The sequence below is a fragment of the Diuraphis noxia genome, unplaced genomic scaffold (genome assembly GCF_037042655.1).
Source record: "Diuraphis noxia isolate RWA-SAM2 unplaced genomic scaffold, SU_Dnox_SAM2 contig0003, whole genome shotgun sequence".
In the NCBI taxonomy this organism is placed as follows: Eukaryota; Metazoa; Arthropoda; class Insecta; order Hemiptera; family Aphididae; genus Diuraphis; species Diuraphis noxia.
In genome coordinates, this window is record NW_028301713.1 from 58,470,638 (window position 1) to 58,489,783 (window position 19,146).

Consider the following 19,146-nt stretch of genomic DNA (forward strand, 5'->3'; position numbering starts at 1 on the left):
AGGTATACTGCATTTGAAAACGTCATTATGAGTATGAAATTAGAATTATGTACTTTAAAATTGTCAAGTACCCACAGATATTATTATTTTCAAATTAAAATTTACAACTCAGTACTTTAAATCATTATTCTATTCAACTATAAAATGTTGATCAATTTGAACTAACTTAAATCTTTCTTATAATTAAAAAGTATGAAATTTTTTTCAAACGTAAGATCTTGTGACTCACCCTTGAAATTTTATATACATATTCATACGGGTTGTAAAAAGTTCAGGTATCAACACGAGAAATTATCCTGTATACTTTCAAATATTACTATATTTACTATATTCTGAACTAGTAGTAATCAACAATAATTGAAAGAAAAACTAATAACGATCGAAATTTTCATATGCCTATAAATAGTTAATATGCGTGAAAATTTCATTTATCTACACACTACATTAGTTACTTTTAAAGAAATACCCTAAACCAAAATCGATTTCATCGAAAACCGATTTTGTGTAAAAATTTCCACTTGAATTTTTATTTTTCACGGCGCTATTAAAAACCGCTGAAATTTCTTAAAATATTTTCCTATCGAATACACATACGCCATACTAAGTTTACTTTTAGTATTTTACCATTGATGGATACAGAATATCACAAGAGCTTTGTAAGTCTATAATAAATAAAAGTAATTCTAATGAAATCTTAGAATGTGCATATATATAATTGTTTTACATCAAATCTTAAACATCAATACATACTTATTAAACTTATGTTATACAATTATAATAATCAACAATATTTTTTAAACTTTTACTCTTTAGGATAATGATCAGAATATTTTGATATATGATCTTCCAGTGAGTTCATTTGTTCTCTGTAAAATAAAAACTGTGTAACATATTTATATAAAAATTATCTTAATTCTTTTAATAGTTTATTTGGTATAATTAAAGTTAAAAAATGGTACAACTGTTATTTAATATCAAAAAATAAATCACTGATTATGTAATTTAATATAATATGTGGTAGTAAATAGTATATAAATATGTATACTGTAGTTTACGGTTACAACGCCTTATCGTAAATTAGTACCTATTCAGTTATGTTGTAATATATAATTTAAGTATATTATGTTCATAATACCACAATAGTATACAAACCAAAATAACAATATTTAAATAGATTATGCGAGAAAAGAAAAAAAACATTGGAGGTGAATGTATTCACTGTAATAAGAGTGATTTAATGTACCTACATTACAGGCACGGCGCCAGAATTTTTTTTCTAGGGGGGCGGTAAAGGGCAAGTTAATTTTTTGAAGGGGCATAATGCATATTCAACAATTTTATTTATTTCAATAACAATAAAAAAAATGTTAAGTAATGATTTATGTATCAGTGAACACAGCAATACTGTATAAGTGCATTTTTAAATATAACATAAATTTATTACATACCTAATAGTAATATTTGAAAATAAAAAATACAATTAAAGGACCTACAATTTAAATATAAAAACATTTAACTGTATAGTTGCATTTCAGCATGAGACATAATTGAATATAATATAATAGTAATTACTAAAATTTAAATATGAAAACATTTTTAAATGTATAAGTGCATTTCTGCATATAAAATAAATTTAATATGTATATAATAGTAATATTTAAAAATAAAAATAAAATTCCAAGTAAGATTAAATTAAGAAAAAAATTTAAATAAGCATTATCTTTCTATTGTGATGAGCAGCAGAAAACTTGTCCACAACCTTTTCCATATCTAGGTTTTTGGAAATGTTTTTTTCAATTGAAAGAATTGCTATATCTGTTAGTCTTGAGTTAATCATTTTATTTCTTAAATAAGTTTTGATTTGTCGGAGACTAGAAAAAGTTCTCTCCACTCCGGCACTGGAAGGAGGTATGATAATTGCTATGGTACATAGTAAATATAGTTCAGAAAAAGCCAATTTGTAACATTCTAATAAATGCATGAAATCGAGTATAGTGTTAATTTTAGTTTTTTTTTCTATCTGATGTCTTTTTATGAGTTTCGGTATTAACTTAAGTTCAGATTCCAAGCTTTCAATATCAACATCATAATGCTTAGCAAAAGGTAATAATATTTGAAAGTCTAAAAAGGATTTATTTTGAGGATTTAAGGAACTTATACCAGATAATATTGGATTATTATCAGAAAATCTTCGTTGTAGTTCATTGATCATTCTATCAATTACAGGATTAAATATGATTATCTTTACATCATTCTTACACATAACGGTCCTATTTTTAGATGTCGGTAGTTCTGTAATATAAGATGAAAATCTAACAGGCAATTTACGATGAGTTCTTCTACACATTAAGTTTTCTTCAGGTAATAGAATGTTATTATTTTCCGCAAACAAAACAACTTTTTCTAAAAGCTCATTAAATAATCTGTCAACTGTTCGAAATTCCTTAAGATAATCAATTAATGATTCAACCATTATACAACTAGTTCCTATATCTGAATTGGGAAATTGTAAATAATCAGATACAATTTTTATTTGACTAAATGTATCACAAAAGAGATGTAAACAAAAAATAAATTCAAAATTAATGTGTTCTAAAATAGATTTTGCCTCCATACTTCTATCAGATTTTGATTCCACACTGATTTTATTTAGAAGTAATAGTATAACTGAAAACGTTTCTCTTACAGCAACACATGCTGATATCTGACAAATCCATCTTGTTTCGCATAACTTTTTTAGTTAAATAGTTTTCGTTTTAGGAAACAATTTTTTCTGGAGATCCAAAAAAATCATATGTACAGTAGATCTGCTTACAAAATTATACAACTGTTGAAGAAGTGTAATAAATTGTTCAATTTCTGGAATATTTTTACAAATGTCCACAATGACTAAATTTAAACGGTGGTTATAACAATGTGTGTATAATGCTTTTGGTACTTCCTTTTGAAAAATTGCTTGCACACCATTTAGGTGACCACTCATTACGGAAGCACCATCATATGTTTGCGCTATGCAATTTTGGATATTTATTCCACAAGCAGCTAAAGTTTTCTTAATGAATTCAAATAAGGCCTTGGCATTTAGTTCAGAACAAGATACATATCCTAAAAACCGTTCATTTACTGTATTGTTGTAATAATAACGTACCATAACTGATAATTGTTCAGTTTTACTGATGTCTTTGGTTTCATCTGCCAAAACTGAAAAGTACTTAGATTTTTGTACCTCATTTGCAATTGATTCGATAACCATTCGACTCATAATACTAAGTATTTCATTTTGTATACTGTGATGGGTATATTTTGAATTTTTGGGCAACTCATCAATTTTTTTTTGTAATCTTTTATCTCTTTTAGCACAAAGATTTAAAAGTTCTAAAAAATTACCTTTATTTATGCTTTCACCATTTTCATTATCTCCACGTTGAGCAATGTTTTGACGGGCTGTAAAAAGTAATATTTCTGCAACTGTTGCAATATAATAACGATTTTCTTTTATAAGTGTCTCATTTTCTTTATTAATAAGAGCTAAAATAGATTTATCAGTTTTTTCAGTCATTTTATATCCTTCCCATTTAGTCATACATAATTTATGTGAAACTGATTTATCATGTTGCTTTATACCACTATTTTTTTCCATGGCTTTTTTCCAATTCTTAAATCCCGATTCGGAAAACGGTGATCCAGAAGGATCAGTGGAAAAAAATCGACAAGGAAAGCAATAACATGAATTTTCCTAAACACTGTATTCTAACCATGGATACAACTTAAACCATTCAGAATGAAAATTTCGCCATTCTTTGCCAAATTTTGTTCGTGGATAATTTTTTAACACTGGCTGAGTAGGGTTATCAGAAACAACTTGGGTGATGTCACATGGTCCACTTTGAGGTAATAAAGATTGAACGCTTACTTGATCTTCCTTATGTGCAGTTTTTATTAAATTACAATTAGCATGTTCTGAATCTGTTGATGATTCGTCACAACTGCCTATAAAACATTAAATTTTAAGAACCTTGTAGATTATTAAACAATTGTTACTAGGTTTAACCAATTCAACATGACATTATTGTTTTTATTCAGCTTACAATATTTTTTTATTTTTAAAACGCTAATTAGGTAAGTTAGTAAAAAGGTAGCAGTGGGTAACTTGTAAGGTATACAAGTTATACAACTACTTATTACATTTTTTCTGTTTAAAGCAAATACCTACCTAATGAAAAAAGGCAATATACAGTTATACAAATGTATGTGCACATCATTGATTAATTTTAATTAATGTTGTGTATACAAAATTAATAAGTGATTAATTTAAAAAAAAAAATGGTTAAAGACTTATAATATTGTGTTAGCTTTAGCTGATAGGCGATAGGTAGCTATAATTGTATAAACCAGGGTTGTAATTTGTCACTTAAATTGCAATAGCACATATCTCATATTTTGGATATTTAGAGGAAAAACAAAAAATATATTTTTAATGATTAAAACTAATAAAATAAAAATAAAACTTATTATCTATATCCTATTTAAAGAACATTTTCAATTATTTTAAATACTAAAATAATAAAATCTTTATGAAAATAGAATGACTTGTAATGTAACTATAATATATTCTTTATCTAGATACCTATACCTATGTATAATTAATATTATTATTATCATTATTCATATTGTATTTAATATGACAATTGGCAATGTGACGTAATGTTTTGAGTACAGTGAGGTTTTTCATCTTTATTAATAAAATAATAAAATATTAAATAGCGTATCTGGTACCCTAACCTAAATTCAACAGTAAAGGTAATGAGTAAAGATAGGATACTAGGATGGTAGTAAGTATTGTTGGTTACTTACTTGTGTTAATGTCTAAATCACTTTGCACATCACATGATTGTATCAAATTAGTAATTTCAGTCACTGTATTTGAAGTTTTTTGTCTTTTTTGAAATTCTTCTTGATTAAACGAATTAGTTTGAGGACCAAAGTAAGAATCAATTTTTCTAACACTCATTTTGATATAATTTAAAAAATTTTAACTTGTTAAACAAACGTGGTAGTAATAGTATAACAGTATAGACTGTCGCCGTAATAATAGTTGTTGTCGTAAATGTTGAGACTTGAGACTAATAAAATTAAATTTCCACCGAAGACATTAATAATTATTATCTGTTATTCTGTTATATCTAAATACAAACGATATTATTCAATGCGGGTATATATATACAATGAACAATATATGTCGTGCAATAACAAGTCAGGGAAACCGACTAATAGACGAACGCTGCTATTTTTAAACATTTTGAATCGTGCCACTTTTATCGATAAAGTAGAGTGAACAATGAAGATAGTCATCTTATTACGATTACGAAATAATACGTCTATCAAAAATAAATACATTCGTAAACTGTATTAACTATAAAGTATAGCGTTACAGTGATTGTATAATAATCATCGATTAAAAATTATGAGAAAATCTGGTGGCCATGGTCTGGTTATTCGAAATCACAGAATATTACTTGTGTTCAAAAACGTTTATGTTATAATAGTTGGGGAACTAGCTTTGTCTAGTGCTCCATGGTCACACACCAGTTAATAAGAGTTAAAATATCTGGGGGGGCGAGAGCAGGGCGAGAACTTATCCTGGGTGGGCAATCGCCCCCCCTCGCCACCCCTTGGCGCCGTCCCTGCTACATTATAAATCATAATCCATTTTTATATTTTTATATCATATCTTTTGATTTTAAAAATATTGACTATATTATACTGTACTACTTGATATTTTTCCTCTAAAAAGAAAATCTATGAATCATAAATATGTTTTTGTTTTTAATAACTAATAAAAAATAACCATGACAACGAAAAACTAACAAATATTAATTTCACACAGTAGGAAAAAAATCTTGTATCCAGGGAAAACATATTTATGTTGACAATTAAAACAAAGTAATTTAAAAGAATTAATATTTTAATAATATTTATATAATATAATAATAGTTCCTTGATGGTAAGACACTTCCCTAGCTATAGCTAATTGTTAAGATTTATCTACTCTAATAAATAATATGAATATAACAAACAAATTTTTTTAGAGGTAACAGTCACTGTAATGAAAGTGTTAAATTTTAACTCTGTATATTAACATGTATATGAAAAAGATTCTCAACGAAGATCAGCCAATATAACTAAGTATATTTTATGACGTTATTGCTATTGATTTTGATGTAATTTATTTTACTTCAAGACAATATTATTAATTATTAGTTATTACAGTAGGTTGAATATTTTTATCGTCGAAAAAAATGCAGTTGAAAATGCAATTGTGTGTATAAGATAAATAAATTAATTAATGAAATTCATAAATGTTTCAAGTACCCATGCATAACAATAACATTTTTAAATTAATTTTTCTTCGTTTAAATACCAAATACCTACCTCCAAAATTTGAACTAAAAATATTTATAAAAACTGTTTCGTGTATATATTTGTTTGTTACAATAGAGAAGCCTTATTATATATTTTTTATTCTTAAAGTTATAAATATTGAACATTCAACAAACTTTTTAAGTTATATCTAGAAAATAATTTGAAAATTTTTGAAATATTCAAATAAGTGAAACTTTAACTTCTAAATGCTTATAAAAATGTCTACATATTTATTTTTTTAATTGCTAATTCCTATAATTATTATAAAGAACCTTTTATATTTTTTAAAATGTGTAAAAGGTAGGTTATGTATAACATATTATATTAGGTACTAATAATTCGAAGAGCCTAATAATTATTGAAATTTTTTCGTGCCTATAAATAGCAAATAGATCAAAAATAATCAATATATTTTGAAAATTATAAGGTGTATATGGAAAATGTTTATCTGTTTAAACCAATGGTGAAATTTTCACGTTTCTACCATTATTTTTTTGTATTATACCTATCAAAAAACCAAATCAATATTTTTCATAAACTGGATACGTACGATATAATCTAAATTAACCCTTACAGAAAAGAAGCTGAAGTAGAAAATCAAATCACTGTTACCACCCTAGACCCCTATACGAAATGCCATACGCAAAAATACACATTGGAAAATCAATACATTTATCGCTCCGCTCAGAATCTAATCATGTACCATAAATGTAGGTACCTAAACCTAATACCTATTATTAATTGCTAATATCATAAATTAATATGGAAATCCGATTTAAGATATAAGTATATAAATATATAATCAAATATGTGTATTAAATACTTACACTAGATTATTAGGAATTTCACGATACACATCATTAAACATCTCTCTCCAATTAGGTTTATTTTTTTTTGATGCAATTGTAAATGACTGCATCAACTAAATTAAATAAATACAAATACACAAGTATAATTTCCACAAAAATTGTTAAAATATATTTACTTGTTTTTTAGTTTCATTTGCATATTCAACTTCATTTCGATCATTCCAAAGATTATTTTTCTCGAGTAATTGCTTTAATCTTGTAATTGGGTTGTTGTAGTTAGACCATTGTTTAATCTCGTTTTCAGTTCTGTATGCAGTACTATCATCAGAAGTACTGTGATGTCCCCGCCTAATCGGATTTTAAGTGTATAATTAATTTCATAAGCAACAGACATAATCTATTTATTACGAAAAATACCTATATGTCATAGCTTCTAAGATAAGTGGTCTTGAGTTAGTCATAACATATTCTCGAGCTTTTATAATTGCATTATACACTGCCAGAATATCATTGCCATCGACACGAATAGTAGCAATTCCATAACCAGGACCGCGACTTACAATACCATCGCCTCTATATTGTTCACTTGCTGGCGTTGATATAGCATATCCATTATTACGACTAAATATAATTGTAACATTATTTTTTCAAACAATGAAACAGTAAATTAGTTTTAATTTACCAAAAAAATATTATTGGACAGTCTAGAGTAGATGCAAAATTAAATGCAGCATGTGCATCACCTTCGCTTGCAGCCCCCTCACCAAAATAAACAATAGTACAACGATTGACTTTTGATCTTTTAAACGAATATGCTGATCCAACAGCTTTAAAAAAAAAAAACAATATTTTCTTAGTTTAATGTTTCATTCATTTTAAAGTGTATGGGGTATCATTGTACCTATGTATAGTTTATACCTTGAGGTAATTGAGTAGTAAGTGGTGACGAAATTGTTACAAAATTATGATTTTTAGACCCATAACTTAAAGGCAATTGCTTTCCTTTACTAAGATCATCTACATTTCCAAAACATTGATTCATACATTCTTCAGGTGTAAAACCTCTGAATAATAAAACTCCTATAAAAGTCTAATTGTTCAATATTTGTATTTTGAAAATTAATTATTATTTCATAAATGGATGAACACAATTAAGTATACGTACCGACTTCTCTGTATTGCGAATAAATAAGATCATTGACATGTAATCCTGCTGCACTACCAATTTGTGCGGCTTCTTCTCCTTCATTTGTCATATAAAACGATATTCTACCTTGCCTTTGAGATTCATACAACATTTTATCCATTATTGACAGCAAAACCATTGATTTGTACATTCTAACCAACTCATTATTTTCTGGTATCTGTAGTTAAATATTGCGGGTATTAAGTACCTACGATAAGTAATTATTATTTCATATTTTACTTACAATTATAGATTTACTATTGTTTAACATATCCCCAGTACCATTCAAAATTCTAAAAATAGGTACAGGGTTATTTAATGATGGTTCATTTATATCTAGACTAGATGTAAAGTTAACTTTATTGATTCTCGGTAATTCAGATTCCATATTCATGTTAGCTGATATTGTACTTCTTCGCATATATTGTTTCTACAACACATTTAGACCAAAATAAATTAATAATTAATTCTAAATAACTTTAAGCAAATCCAATCCTATTAGTATATAATATAGTATAATGATACATTTCATGAATAACTATATATTCTCATTTCAATCATTCAGAAATGATGAACAAGTATGTGAAATATTGATGATTCCAATATTTTAAAAACTGAATTAGTTTATTTTAGTTTTTTATAACAAACACTGATATGAAACCATTTTGAAAAATGAACAGATAATCATACATAAATAATGTAACTACGGTCTACACTCTTAATAAATTAGTAAATTAGATTTATATTAAAAATTAGCTTATATGGATAGGGTACAATAAAAGACTGATATAGAGAATTCTACCTTTTGTTCAATGGCCATTAACATTAAATTCCTAATAAGTAATAGGCTCATTTTTCATGTATTATAAATTGAACATATAGGAACAAAAAAAAATGGAATTATAAACTAATTTGGATTTTGGAGGGTTCATAAGCTATATAATTTGGACAAGGCAAATACATATTATATTTAATTTATACAGCTATATTTGAAGTCAGCTTAAGCCACTTTATTTCAGTGGCGTTTTTAGAGACGGTCGCAAAGAGGCGATCGAAAATAAAATGCTGCAGTTCCATAAAAGGGTCCAACTCTATAATAATACTAAATTGTTAATAATTAACACACTTAAATACTTATATTTAGCTATTAAGCTAAGGACTGTAAAACTTGTCCCACTATCGGACAGCCTGGACAGGTTCATATTGATTCAGTTATCATTATTCTGTAATTCTGTATTTTACAAAACAATACATAATATATAGATTCATTATTATTTATTACTAAAAGAAATATATTTTATTTGTTATTGATACAATATGATTCCAATGAAAATGTTTTCATTGGAATCATAATACACCATGGAATTTTCAAAATATATTTTTTGAGTTATGTGTAGGTATAAGAAAAATTAGATTTTAATTATTTTTTTTTTTTAATTATTGCGTAATCAAAATGATGGACTATCAGGATATTATGAGTATGAAAGTTACCTACATCAAATACAAATACCTAAATATAGCCGTACAGAATTTGGAAACGTAACGCCGAAATGTATTTAGCTTTTAAATCATATTTTAATATATAATATATTTTATTATTATTATTCATCTATTTTTTTTTTTATTAAATAAAAATTTAAAATCTGCACGATAACAGCAATAAGGAATAATGATAAATAATATAATATATAATAAATATATATATATATATATATATATATATATATATATAACATGAATACGTCATGATGGGTAATATGATTGAGGGAAGATAAGATCCATATCCATTCGCAACAAAGCAACACCTTCCGAAATTTTTTTTCAGTTACGGCCTTGAATTGATAATACTTATAATATATATATAAATAATTAGATAATGTACTTATATATAATAGTAACGGTTATTAAGTCTACTAAAATTAAAATATTTAAGTTTATTGTTAAAACCGGTTTGAAGTAGTGTCAATGGACGCACCCTTCACTCAAGCCACCGAACCTTGTAAAAAAATCTCAAATTTACTTATTGTTTTATTATATTACAGATTGTAAATACATTTATTTAAAAATAAAAAAAGTTTATTGTTATAGTCAAAATATTATATACGTATTACTTTAAACAGTTTTATGTTGATCAGTTTCTTAAGCATTATCTCTGCAGAAAACATTGTGATCGTTCTAATTTGAATTTTTGTGCTAAAAATATAGTAAAATCGTCTGGTTTAGTAAAGAAGCGATGAGATATCGATTTATAGGTTCTACCGGCGTACGCAGGAAAACTCCTTTTTTTCTATTCGGGTATACTTTATTGTAGTAACACAGAACAATAGTAGTGAATATAGTTACTTAATAGTAACAGCAGTAACACCGCGAACAAACTGGTCGGCAAAAATAATAGTGCGTCAAGAGTTTATTGAATATTGAACTATTGACACCTGTAACTTGCTCTGATTTATCTATGCGTCCTACGTGACCGAGACCGACGATTCTGGGAGCAAAGAGCCCCGCTCACCTACAATCCCATCCTGTATTGCGCAGACGTACACAGGCATACAGCCATTACAATTTGAGCTACATAATATTATGATTAATAGCAGGAGTGGTGCGCATTTTAATGGCAGGTGAAAAATTAAAATTGTAAACAATTATTATATTCATAAAATGTTGTTTGTAAAAAAATTTTAAAAAAATTTATAAACATTTAAAAAATTATAATATTTCTATGAAAAAGTTGATTATGTTTCTATATTATTACTATATTTATTATTTATTGTGATCTATTGAGTGTTTACTAACTTAAAAAAAAATTCGACACTAGACCCAAACAAAGTTCGCTAACCCTGATCTATAGCAATGAAACGGACAGCCTGCCGTGCAGTTCAACATACAAACGTTAACGATAGCACAGCCATGAATCTTATTAGGTATTACAACTGTTATGAGTATAGGTATACCTGATTGTTCGTTGGCGAAAGTGCGCAGTGCCGGTAGTCGATGCTTGGTAAGCACTTGTCATAGATCAGAAAAAAGTTCATCAACAGCGGGGTCTAGATGACCAATGGCGTATATAGAAATTAATTGTAGGGGGGGATACAACAATTTAATATTTCAGCTCTCCCTCTTAAATTCTAATCATTTACGCCCGTACAAACCTTACATTTCGTAGGGGATATGACCCGCCCCCCTAAATACGCCACTGGGCACATGTAAACTCCCCTAAAATATTTTGCTACCGTATTACGTATACGTAAATTCCCCTAAAAACATATATATAAGATTCTAACTCTCAGCGGTTCTCAATCGGTGTGCTTCGAATGCTCTTAAAGTGTGCTTATCCTATAAAAATGACTAACCTATAATTAACATAAAATTACAAAGTATACATATACCAAATAGTCGCCATAATAATAAATTAAAAATGCAGCAAAACTTAATAAATCAGCTGATACAAAATTATAAAGAAAAAAAAATTACTAAATTTAATTACATAAAAACAGTTTCCCATTATTTCTCAATCAAAAAATAATCAACAGGATAAAATCAATAAAAATAATTTTTGAATAATAATATTTAAAATATAAATAAAGGAATATATTATATGCAATTAAAAAATAAATAAATATTTTTGAAAGATAACTAGAGCCGCCTCAACGTGGTGTCCTCTGGGTTAAGGTAGGTTTACACGAGACGTGAGCCACGATCGCAGTCTTTAGAAGCGTGAGCCACGGTTTGTGTAAACAGACAATTCGTACTTCACGATCGTGGTATTATCGTCCACGAACCTGTCACGACTGGATCGTGCAACATCAAACCATGTTAGATATTTCAGTCATGAAACCACGCTCGTGAGTCACAACTACGCGATCGTGAAAGACGCTCGTGGCTCACGTCTCGTGTAAACCTACCTTTACGCTAAATGATTCTAATTTTTTTGTAAAATGTTTTAGGGCAATTTACGTAAGTGTAATACGGTATCAAAATGTTTTTAGGGGAATTAACGTAAGTGTAATACCGGTAACAAAATGTTCTAGGGGAATTTACTATTTTATTTTTTAGGGGAGTTTACATTTGCCCACGTCACTATAGGTGGAACACGCGTGTTCGGTGTTTAGTGTTATTGTTAAATAAATCAAAAAGAATTAATTACAGGTTAATAACAAAATAAGTATTAATATCACAATTAAGCCATATATTTTAATATAAATTTAATACTCTGATATTTCAGAACTCCTTTGAATTGGTCTCAAATGGACAGTCAAAGCAATTATCGACACATATCAAAACAATTGGATCTCGTGGTGGTAGTCAATGAAAATCTAAAATCTAATTAGTTGTATTGCTTTAATAAATTATTACACATTAATACTTGGAATATTTGTAATTTGAATTTGAAAATGTTTTGGATTGTCATGCCACTGGGTCTGAAAATTGAGAGAATTCTCAACTGGAAGATTGTGCAACGGGAAACCGACCTGTCTTATAGTGAATTCAGGTTGATCTTTGACAATATCTGACCTACGACTTATACAGATCGATCATCAAGTGTCGACGGTGTTTTGGGTTTTTATTTTGGCATTGTCATGTGCCCATGTCTATTCTTCTTAACTAAAAATATATGAACTATATTTAAATAAATGTATGGCAAACAGCATTCGTCTTGTGAATAAATTATCTTATAATATTTTATCGATAACAAAGAATGTTAAGCATTTAATTGTTAGACTCATGCTCGGAAGAAAAAATACAATTATTTTTTAAATAATAAATAAAAGTAATTGAAATGAAATAATATAACATATAAATAAATAGAGTGGCTTGGTGAGGCGCGGTCGTACGCTCAATTTGCGGAAACGCACTGAGCGTACGTACCGGCCGCAGTTGCTAGCTCCCGGACGGGTGACCACCCGGGATTTTTAGCAACATATCCTTGCCACACATACACAAACAAGTGTTACAACCCTATACCCACTTAAAAATATACAAAATAGCCCCTACCGTACCACCCCACACCCAATGACCTATATTGCCGCGGGTTAAAAAAATAAATAAATAAATAAATAAATAGAACATATTATTTGTTTTTACCTACATTAAAAGCATATAATGTGTAAACAATTATACTTATAAAATTAATTTAAATCAAATCTTAAACAACAATGCATACTTATTACTTATAAGTTATATCATACAATTATAATAATCAATAATATTTTTTAAACTTTTACTCTTTAGAATAATGCTCAGGATATTTTGATATATGATCTTCTAATGAATTCATTTGTTCCCTGTAAAATAAAAATTATTCTAATTCTTTTAATATTTGGTTTGATAATATTAAAGGTACAAGTCATACAACTGTTATTTAATTACAAAAATTAAATACCATTAAATTAGTAATATTTAACTTGTGTAAGCACTAAATAGTATATAATAGTATATAATAGAACATAATATAAAGCTCTAGTTCACGGTTACAATACCCAATACCTATTCGTAAATTAGTATCAAGTTATGTTGTAAATACTTATTGTAATATAAATAAACAACCATGACAACGTAAATCTAAAGAATATTTGTTTAGGAAAAAAAATAGTTTCAGTAGGACCCCTCCCCCCAAATCACGGCATTTTTAGAATAAATTTATTTATTATAAGAAAACTAAAAGTTATGGTACCTGTAATTAATTATATTGTACTTAAGTATGATAAATTATTTATCATAATAAAATAAATAGTATATATTTCAATTATCTAAGACCTTTTAAGTTTTAGTGATGTAAACTGTTACATGTAATTCTGATAAAAGTAATTAATTATACATTCTTAATTTTAGTATATTCTAAAATCAGTGATGCAGCTGAACATTATCTAATGGGGTACCTATACGAGAAGTTGGAAATATGAGTATTTCTACGAAATTATTGTTGATATAGGCTATATCATATATAGCATACAGACAAGAACAAACGATATGTAATGGACATCACGCGGACAATATCATTATCAGTAGGTAAATAAATACTGATGAAAGCTCTCAATATTCAATTTTTTTATCGCCTCATCGGTTATCAGTGCCGTCTTTCTATTTATTAACAGTATACCAGAGCTCACTGCAGTATCACAGTATCCAAAATAACTTCAGGGGCGATCGCATGAAAAAAATTCGGTGGGGGGAGGGGTTTGAACAAATTTAAAGTAGGTATTCATAGATATCATATTATTCATACTTATATAAAATTTGTCAATTGAATTTAAATTATAAAGCAAGATCTAACCTAACCTAACCTTGCGCAGATATGATCTAACCTAACCTAACCTTGCGCAGATATGTTTTCAATCTTCGAAGACAAGAAAAAGACCGTTCCTAACCTATTTCCGGGAGGGGGGGGGTTAAACCCTCCCAAACCCTCCCCTGCGTTCGTCCCTGCTGTCAGTACTTTACTAATATTGACCGTGTGAGGGCTGTTATAACAATCTTCTATCACCATCGGTAGGTATTATCGCCATCACGTATTTTATCGAGATGAAATATTATAGGTACATTGTGATGAGTTACTGTTTCCTAAAGTATTCCAATGTTAAACGTTGCCAGTATAGAACGGAGCTTTTCAACGTTGAAACGTTTGAAATCATACTTAAGAAATTACATAGGAAAAATCGACTTAATGGATTGACTCACCTAAGTATCCATAAAGATATAACAACTCAAAGTAATGAGGTAGTCAATATTTTTTCGGAAAAAAAAATAAAAAGTTAATGTTTTACAAATAATATAAAATAAATATTAGCCTTATCCCCCCCTTCAAAAAAATAAATAGATTTATGTACCTCACTGTTTATAGTTAATATCATACATTAATATGGATATCCGATAAATATATAAATTAATACGTGTATTTATACTTACACTAGATTAACAGGAATTTCATGATACACATCATTAAACATTTCTCTCCAATTAGGTTTATTTTTTTTTGATGCAATTGTAAACGACTGCATCAACTAAAATAAATTAATACAAATAAAATAAACATAACAATTGTAATATTGTATGGTGTTTTTATAAAAAATATTGTTTAAATATATTTACTTGTTTTTTAGTTTCCTTTGCATATTCAACTTCATTTTGTTCATTCCAAAGATTATTTTTCTCGAGTAATTGCTTTAATCTTGTAATAGGATTGTTGTATGACCATTGCTTAATCTCGTCTTTAGATCTGTATGCAGTACTATCATCAGAAGTACTGTGATGTCCCCGCCTAATCGGATTTTAAGTGTATAATTAATTTCATAAGCAACAGACATAATCTATTTATTACGAAAAATACCTATATGTCATAGCTTCTAAGATAAGTGGTCTTGTGTTAGTCATAACATATTCTCGAGCTTTTATAATTGCATTATACACTGCCAGAATATCATTGCCATCGACACGAATAGTAGCAATTCCATAACCAGGACCGCGACTTACAATACCATCGCCTCTATATTGTTCACTTGCTGGCGTTGATATAGCATATCCATTATTACGACTAAATATAATTGTAACATTATTTTTTCAAACAATGAAACAGTAAATTAGTTTTAATTTACCAAAAAAATATTATTGGACAGTCTAGAGTAGATGCAAAATTAAATGCAGCATGTGCATCACCTTCGCTTGCAGCCCCCTCACCAAAATAAACAATAGTACAACGATTGACTTTTGATCTTTTAAACGAATATGCTGATCCAACAGCTTTAAAAAAAAAAACAATATTTTCTTAGTTTAATGTTTCATTCATTTTAAAGTGTATGGGGTATCATTGTATGTATAGTTTATACCTTGAGGTAATTGAGTAGTAAGTGGTGACGAAATTGTTACAAAATTATGATTTTTAGACCCATAATGTACTGGCATTTGTTTTCCTTTACCAAGGTCATCTACATTTCCAAAACATTGATTCATAAATTCTTCAGGTGTAAAACCTCTGAATAATAAAATTCCTATAAATTGAATTATTCAATATTTGTATAGAAATTAATTATCTAATAAATGGGTGAAGACGATGAAGTATAATACGTACCTGCTTCTCTGTATTGCCCATACACAAGATCATTAAAATGTAATCCTGCTGCACTACCAATTTGTGCAGCTTCTTCTCCTTCATTTGTCATATAAAACGATATTCTACCTTGTCTTTGAGATTCATACAACATTTTATCCATTATAGATAACAAAACCATAGATTTATACATTTTAACCAACTCATTATTTTCTGGTATCTGTAATTAAATATTTCGGGTATTAAGTACGATAAGTAATTATTATTTCATACTATACTTACAATTATAGATTTACTATTGTTTAAAATGTCCCCAGTATCGTTCAAAATTCTAAAACTAGGTATAGGGTTATTTGAAGATGGTTCATGTATATCTAAACTGGATGTAAAGTCAATTTTATTGATTCCCTGTAATTCAGACTCTTTAATGTTAGCTGATACTGTACTTCTTCGTATATATTGTTTCTATAACATATTTAAACAAAAGCAAATTAATAATTAACTCTGAATAATTGTTTTAAAATGTAGATTCTAGTAGGATAAATTTGAGGGATCTTCCTCATTTCTTATTCGGAAATTATAAACAGAAATATAAAATATTGACGATTCCAAAATTCAAAAAATTTAATTATTTCATTGAATTTTGTTATAATTAACGGGTTAGAAACCCTTTTGAAAATTTAACAAATAATTACGAAAATAATGTAAATATAATAACACTCGTTATAGTGCAGCGCCGGCACTATGATTTTAGAGGCCCTAAGCCCTTTACAATTTATAAAAGCAAGATTGCAAGGCTCTCTCCACTCAATAAAACTACAATACAAAATCGCGAGGCCCATTTTCGTCGCACTAAGCACGGTGCAATGCAGCGTGGTCGCACTACTCGCACTTCGTGCACTCCCCACGCGCTGGTCCTTGTAATAGATTAGAAAATTAGGTACAACATTCTTAAAAATGATGTTAAGTATGGTAAAATTATAAATCATTAAGCTAGATTTTAGATTTGTATTAAAGATCAACTTATATAGGGTACTAGAAAATATTGATAGAGAATTCCGCCTTTTGTTTAATAGCCATTAACATTAAGCACCTAATAGACTCATTTTACATCTAAAATAGATTGGTCATAACTCAATAATAGAGGAACTTAAAATTGAAAAAAAAATGGAATTATAAACTAACTTGATTTTTTTAGGATTCATACCCTACTTTTTATTTTTCTAAGCTATTTTATAATTTTTATTTTTAAAGTTTATGTTAAATATTTATTTGTAATTTTTACGGTATTTGGGAATCGCGATAACCGACAAGTACCTTATTTTGTGATATTGCCACTGATTTTTTGTGATTTGCCGAGGCAAAGATTCTCACTATTCACTGCCAATTCCCAAATACTCAGTAAATTTGTACTGATTTATATTATTAACATGATATTTTTAATCACATATTATCTTAATTTGAACAAAATATTTTCGACAGTCACAGTGGTACGAAGTTTAAGTAATTTCATTATCAAGTACTTGTACAATCAAATTGGTGTTAATATTTATAATTAATATTATATAATAATATACATATATATACTGTATATATTTTTTGCCTAACCGCAGCCCACTGCTCATTATTGTGATGCAGAATTTTAGCACAGCGGCCCAGTCCGGCCCTGACGCTTAAACACATGTCTATAAAAAAATTTCGGTTGAAATGCAGGCCGTATCAATATTTTCAGAATGGTTTATAGTATTTAAAAGCGTACTTAATAATTATCTTTGGTATATTTAAATATATATATTTTTTTAATTTATACATATTATGAATTAATTTAATATAAAATATTTATTTTTTTTAACCACAAAAAATTTGCAATTTGTATAAATGTATGATACTAAATAACAAACGAATATGATAAATAATATAAATATGTAACTTAAAAGGCACGACTAATTCGGTACCATGATTGAAGGAATATAGGCTCACTCACTCAATAGCAAGTAACAATGATGCAAAACTCACGGTATAATATTAATACATAAGTACCTACTATTTCAATGTTTATATATAGTTAATATGGTTTTTTAGTACGATTATAATGATATAGGGATGTTATATGCAGACATGCCAGTTTTGCCTAAGCCGTATCGCCTTATTACACAATATACATCAATAAAGTTTTTGATTAATTATATGTTTAAGTTAAAATATACATATATATAAATGACTGTTCTTAAGTCTACTAAAATAAAATTATTTATGTTATTGTTATTGTTATAGTCAAAATATTTTGAGCGTATTACTTTAAACAGTTTTATGTTGATCAGTCTCTTAAGCATAATCTTTGCAGAAAACATCATGATCATTCTAATTAGAATTGTTGTGCAAAAAATATAGTAAAATCGTCTTGTTTAGTAAAGAAGCGATTCGATATCGATTAATAGGTTGCTACCGGTGTACGAACGATGAAATATCCTAACGTCTGTCAGTGTTAAACAAACTTTCCGCGTCCGCACGGATAATCTTTTTTAAATTCGGGTACTTAAACAGTAGTAACACCGCGAACAAACTGGTCGGCAACAATAACAGTGCGTCATGAGTGAATTAAGTATTGACACCTGTAACCTGCTCTGGTTTATCTACGTGACCGACGCTTCCGCGGGCAACGAGCCCCGCTCACCTGCCTCAAAGTC

The 19,146-nt window shown here is 28.2% G+C and overlaps 2 protein-coding genes and 1 long non-coding RNA gene across 8 annotated transcripts; 1 reads left to right on the top strand and 2 right to left on the bottom strand.

Annotated features, from left to right (window-relative positions):
- Positions 1–687: 687 nt before the first annotated feature.
- Positions 688–11,465, bottom strand: LOC107166109 (2-oxoisovalerate dehydrogenase subunit alpha, mitochondrial-like). Of its 4 annotated transcripts, XM_089222733.1 has the most exons (10): positions 10,678–10,829; positions 10,530–10,611; positions 8,663–8,848; positions 8,398–8,596; positions 8,151–8,312; positions 7,915–8,059; positions 7,650–7,853; positions 7,409–7,580; positions 7,251–7,345; positions 688–866 (listed from the first exon to the last, which is right to left on the bottom strand). In XM_089222733.1, the coding sequence occupies exons 2-10, from the start codon at positions 10,581–10,583 to the stop codon at positions 803–805; spliced, it is 1,281 nt and encodes a 426-aa protein (XP_089078859.1). In that variant the 5' UTR covers positions 10,584–10,611; positions 10,678–10,829; the 3' UTR covers positions 688–802. The 4 variants fall into 4 exon arrangements, with proteins under 4 accessions (XP_089078859.1, XP_089078858.1, XP_089078860.1 ...); XM_089222732.1 differs by lacking the exons at positions 10,530–10,611; positions 10,678–10,829 and adding an exon at positions 11,370–11,465; XM_089222734.1 differs by lacking the exons at positions 10,530–10,611; positions 10,678–10,829 and adding an exon at positions 11,370–11,465 and having other exon boundaries at positions 688–880.
- LOC149057590 (uncharacterized) lies at positions 11,030–12,778 on the top strand. Of its 3 annotated transcripts, none has more exons than XR_016190838.1 (3): positions 11,030–11,416; positions 12,472–12,564; positions 12,641–12,778. It is a non-coding gene; the product is annotated as an uncharacterized LOC149057590 (long non-coding RNA). The 3 variants fall into 3 exon arrangements; XR_016190836.1 differs by lacking the exon at positions 11,030–11,416 and adding an exon at positions 12,264–12,414; XR_016190837.1 differs by lacking the exon at positions 12,472–12,564.
- A 292-nt stretch (positions 12,779–13,070) lies between these two features.
- LOC107164084 (2-oxoisovalerate dehydrogenase subunit alpha, mitochondrial-like) lies at positions 13,071–19,078 on the bottom strand. The gene is made up of 9 exons (XM_089222736.1): positions 18,757–19,078; positions 16,742–16,924; positions 16,481–16,679; positions 16,239–16,400; positions 16,008–16,152; positions 15,743–15,946; positions 15,505–15,673; positions 15,322–15,416; positions 13,071–13,700 (listed from the first exon to the last, which is right to left on the bottom strand). Exons 1-9 carry the CDS (start codon positions 18,817–18,819, stop codon positions 13,637–13,639), a joined length of 1,284 nt encoding a protein of 427 aa, XP_089078862.1. The 5' UTR covers positions 18,820–19,078; the 3' UTR covers positions 13,071–13,636.
- Positions 19,079–19,146: the final 68 nt, after the last annotated feature.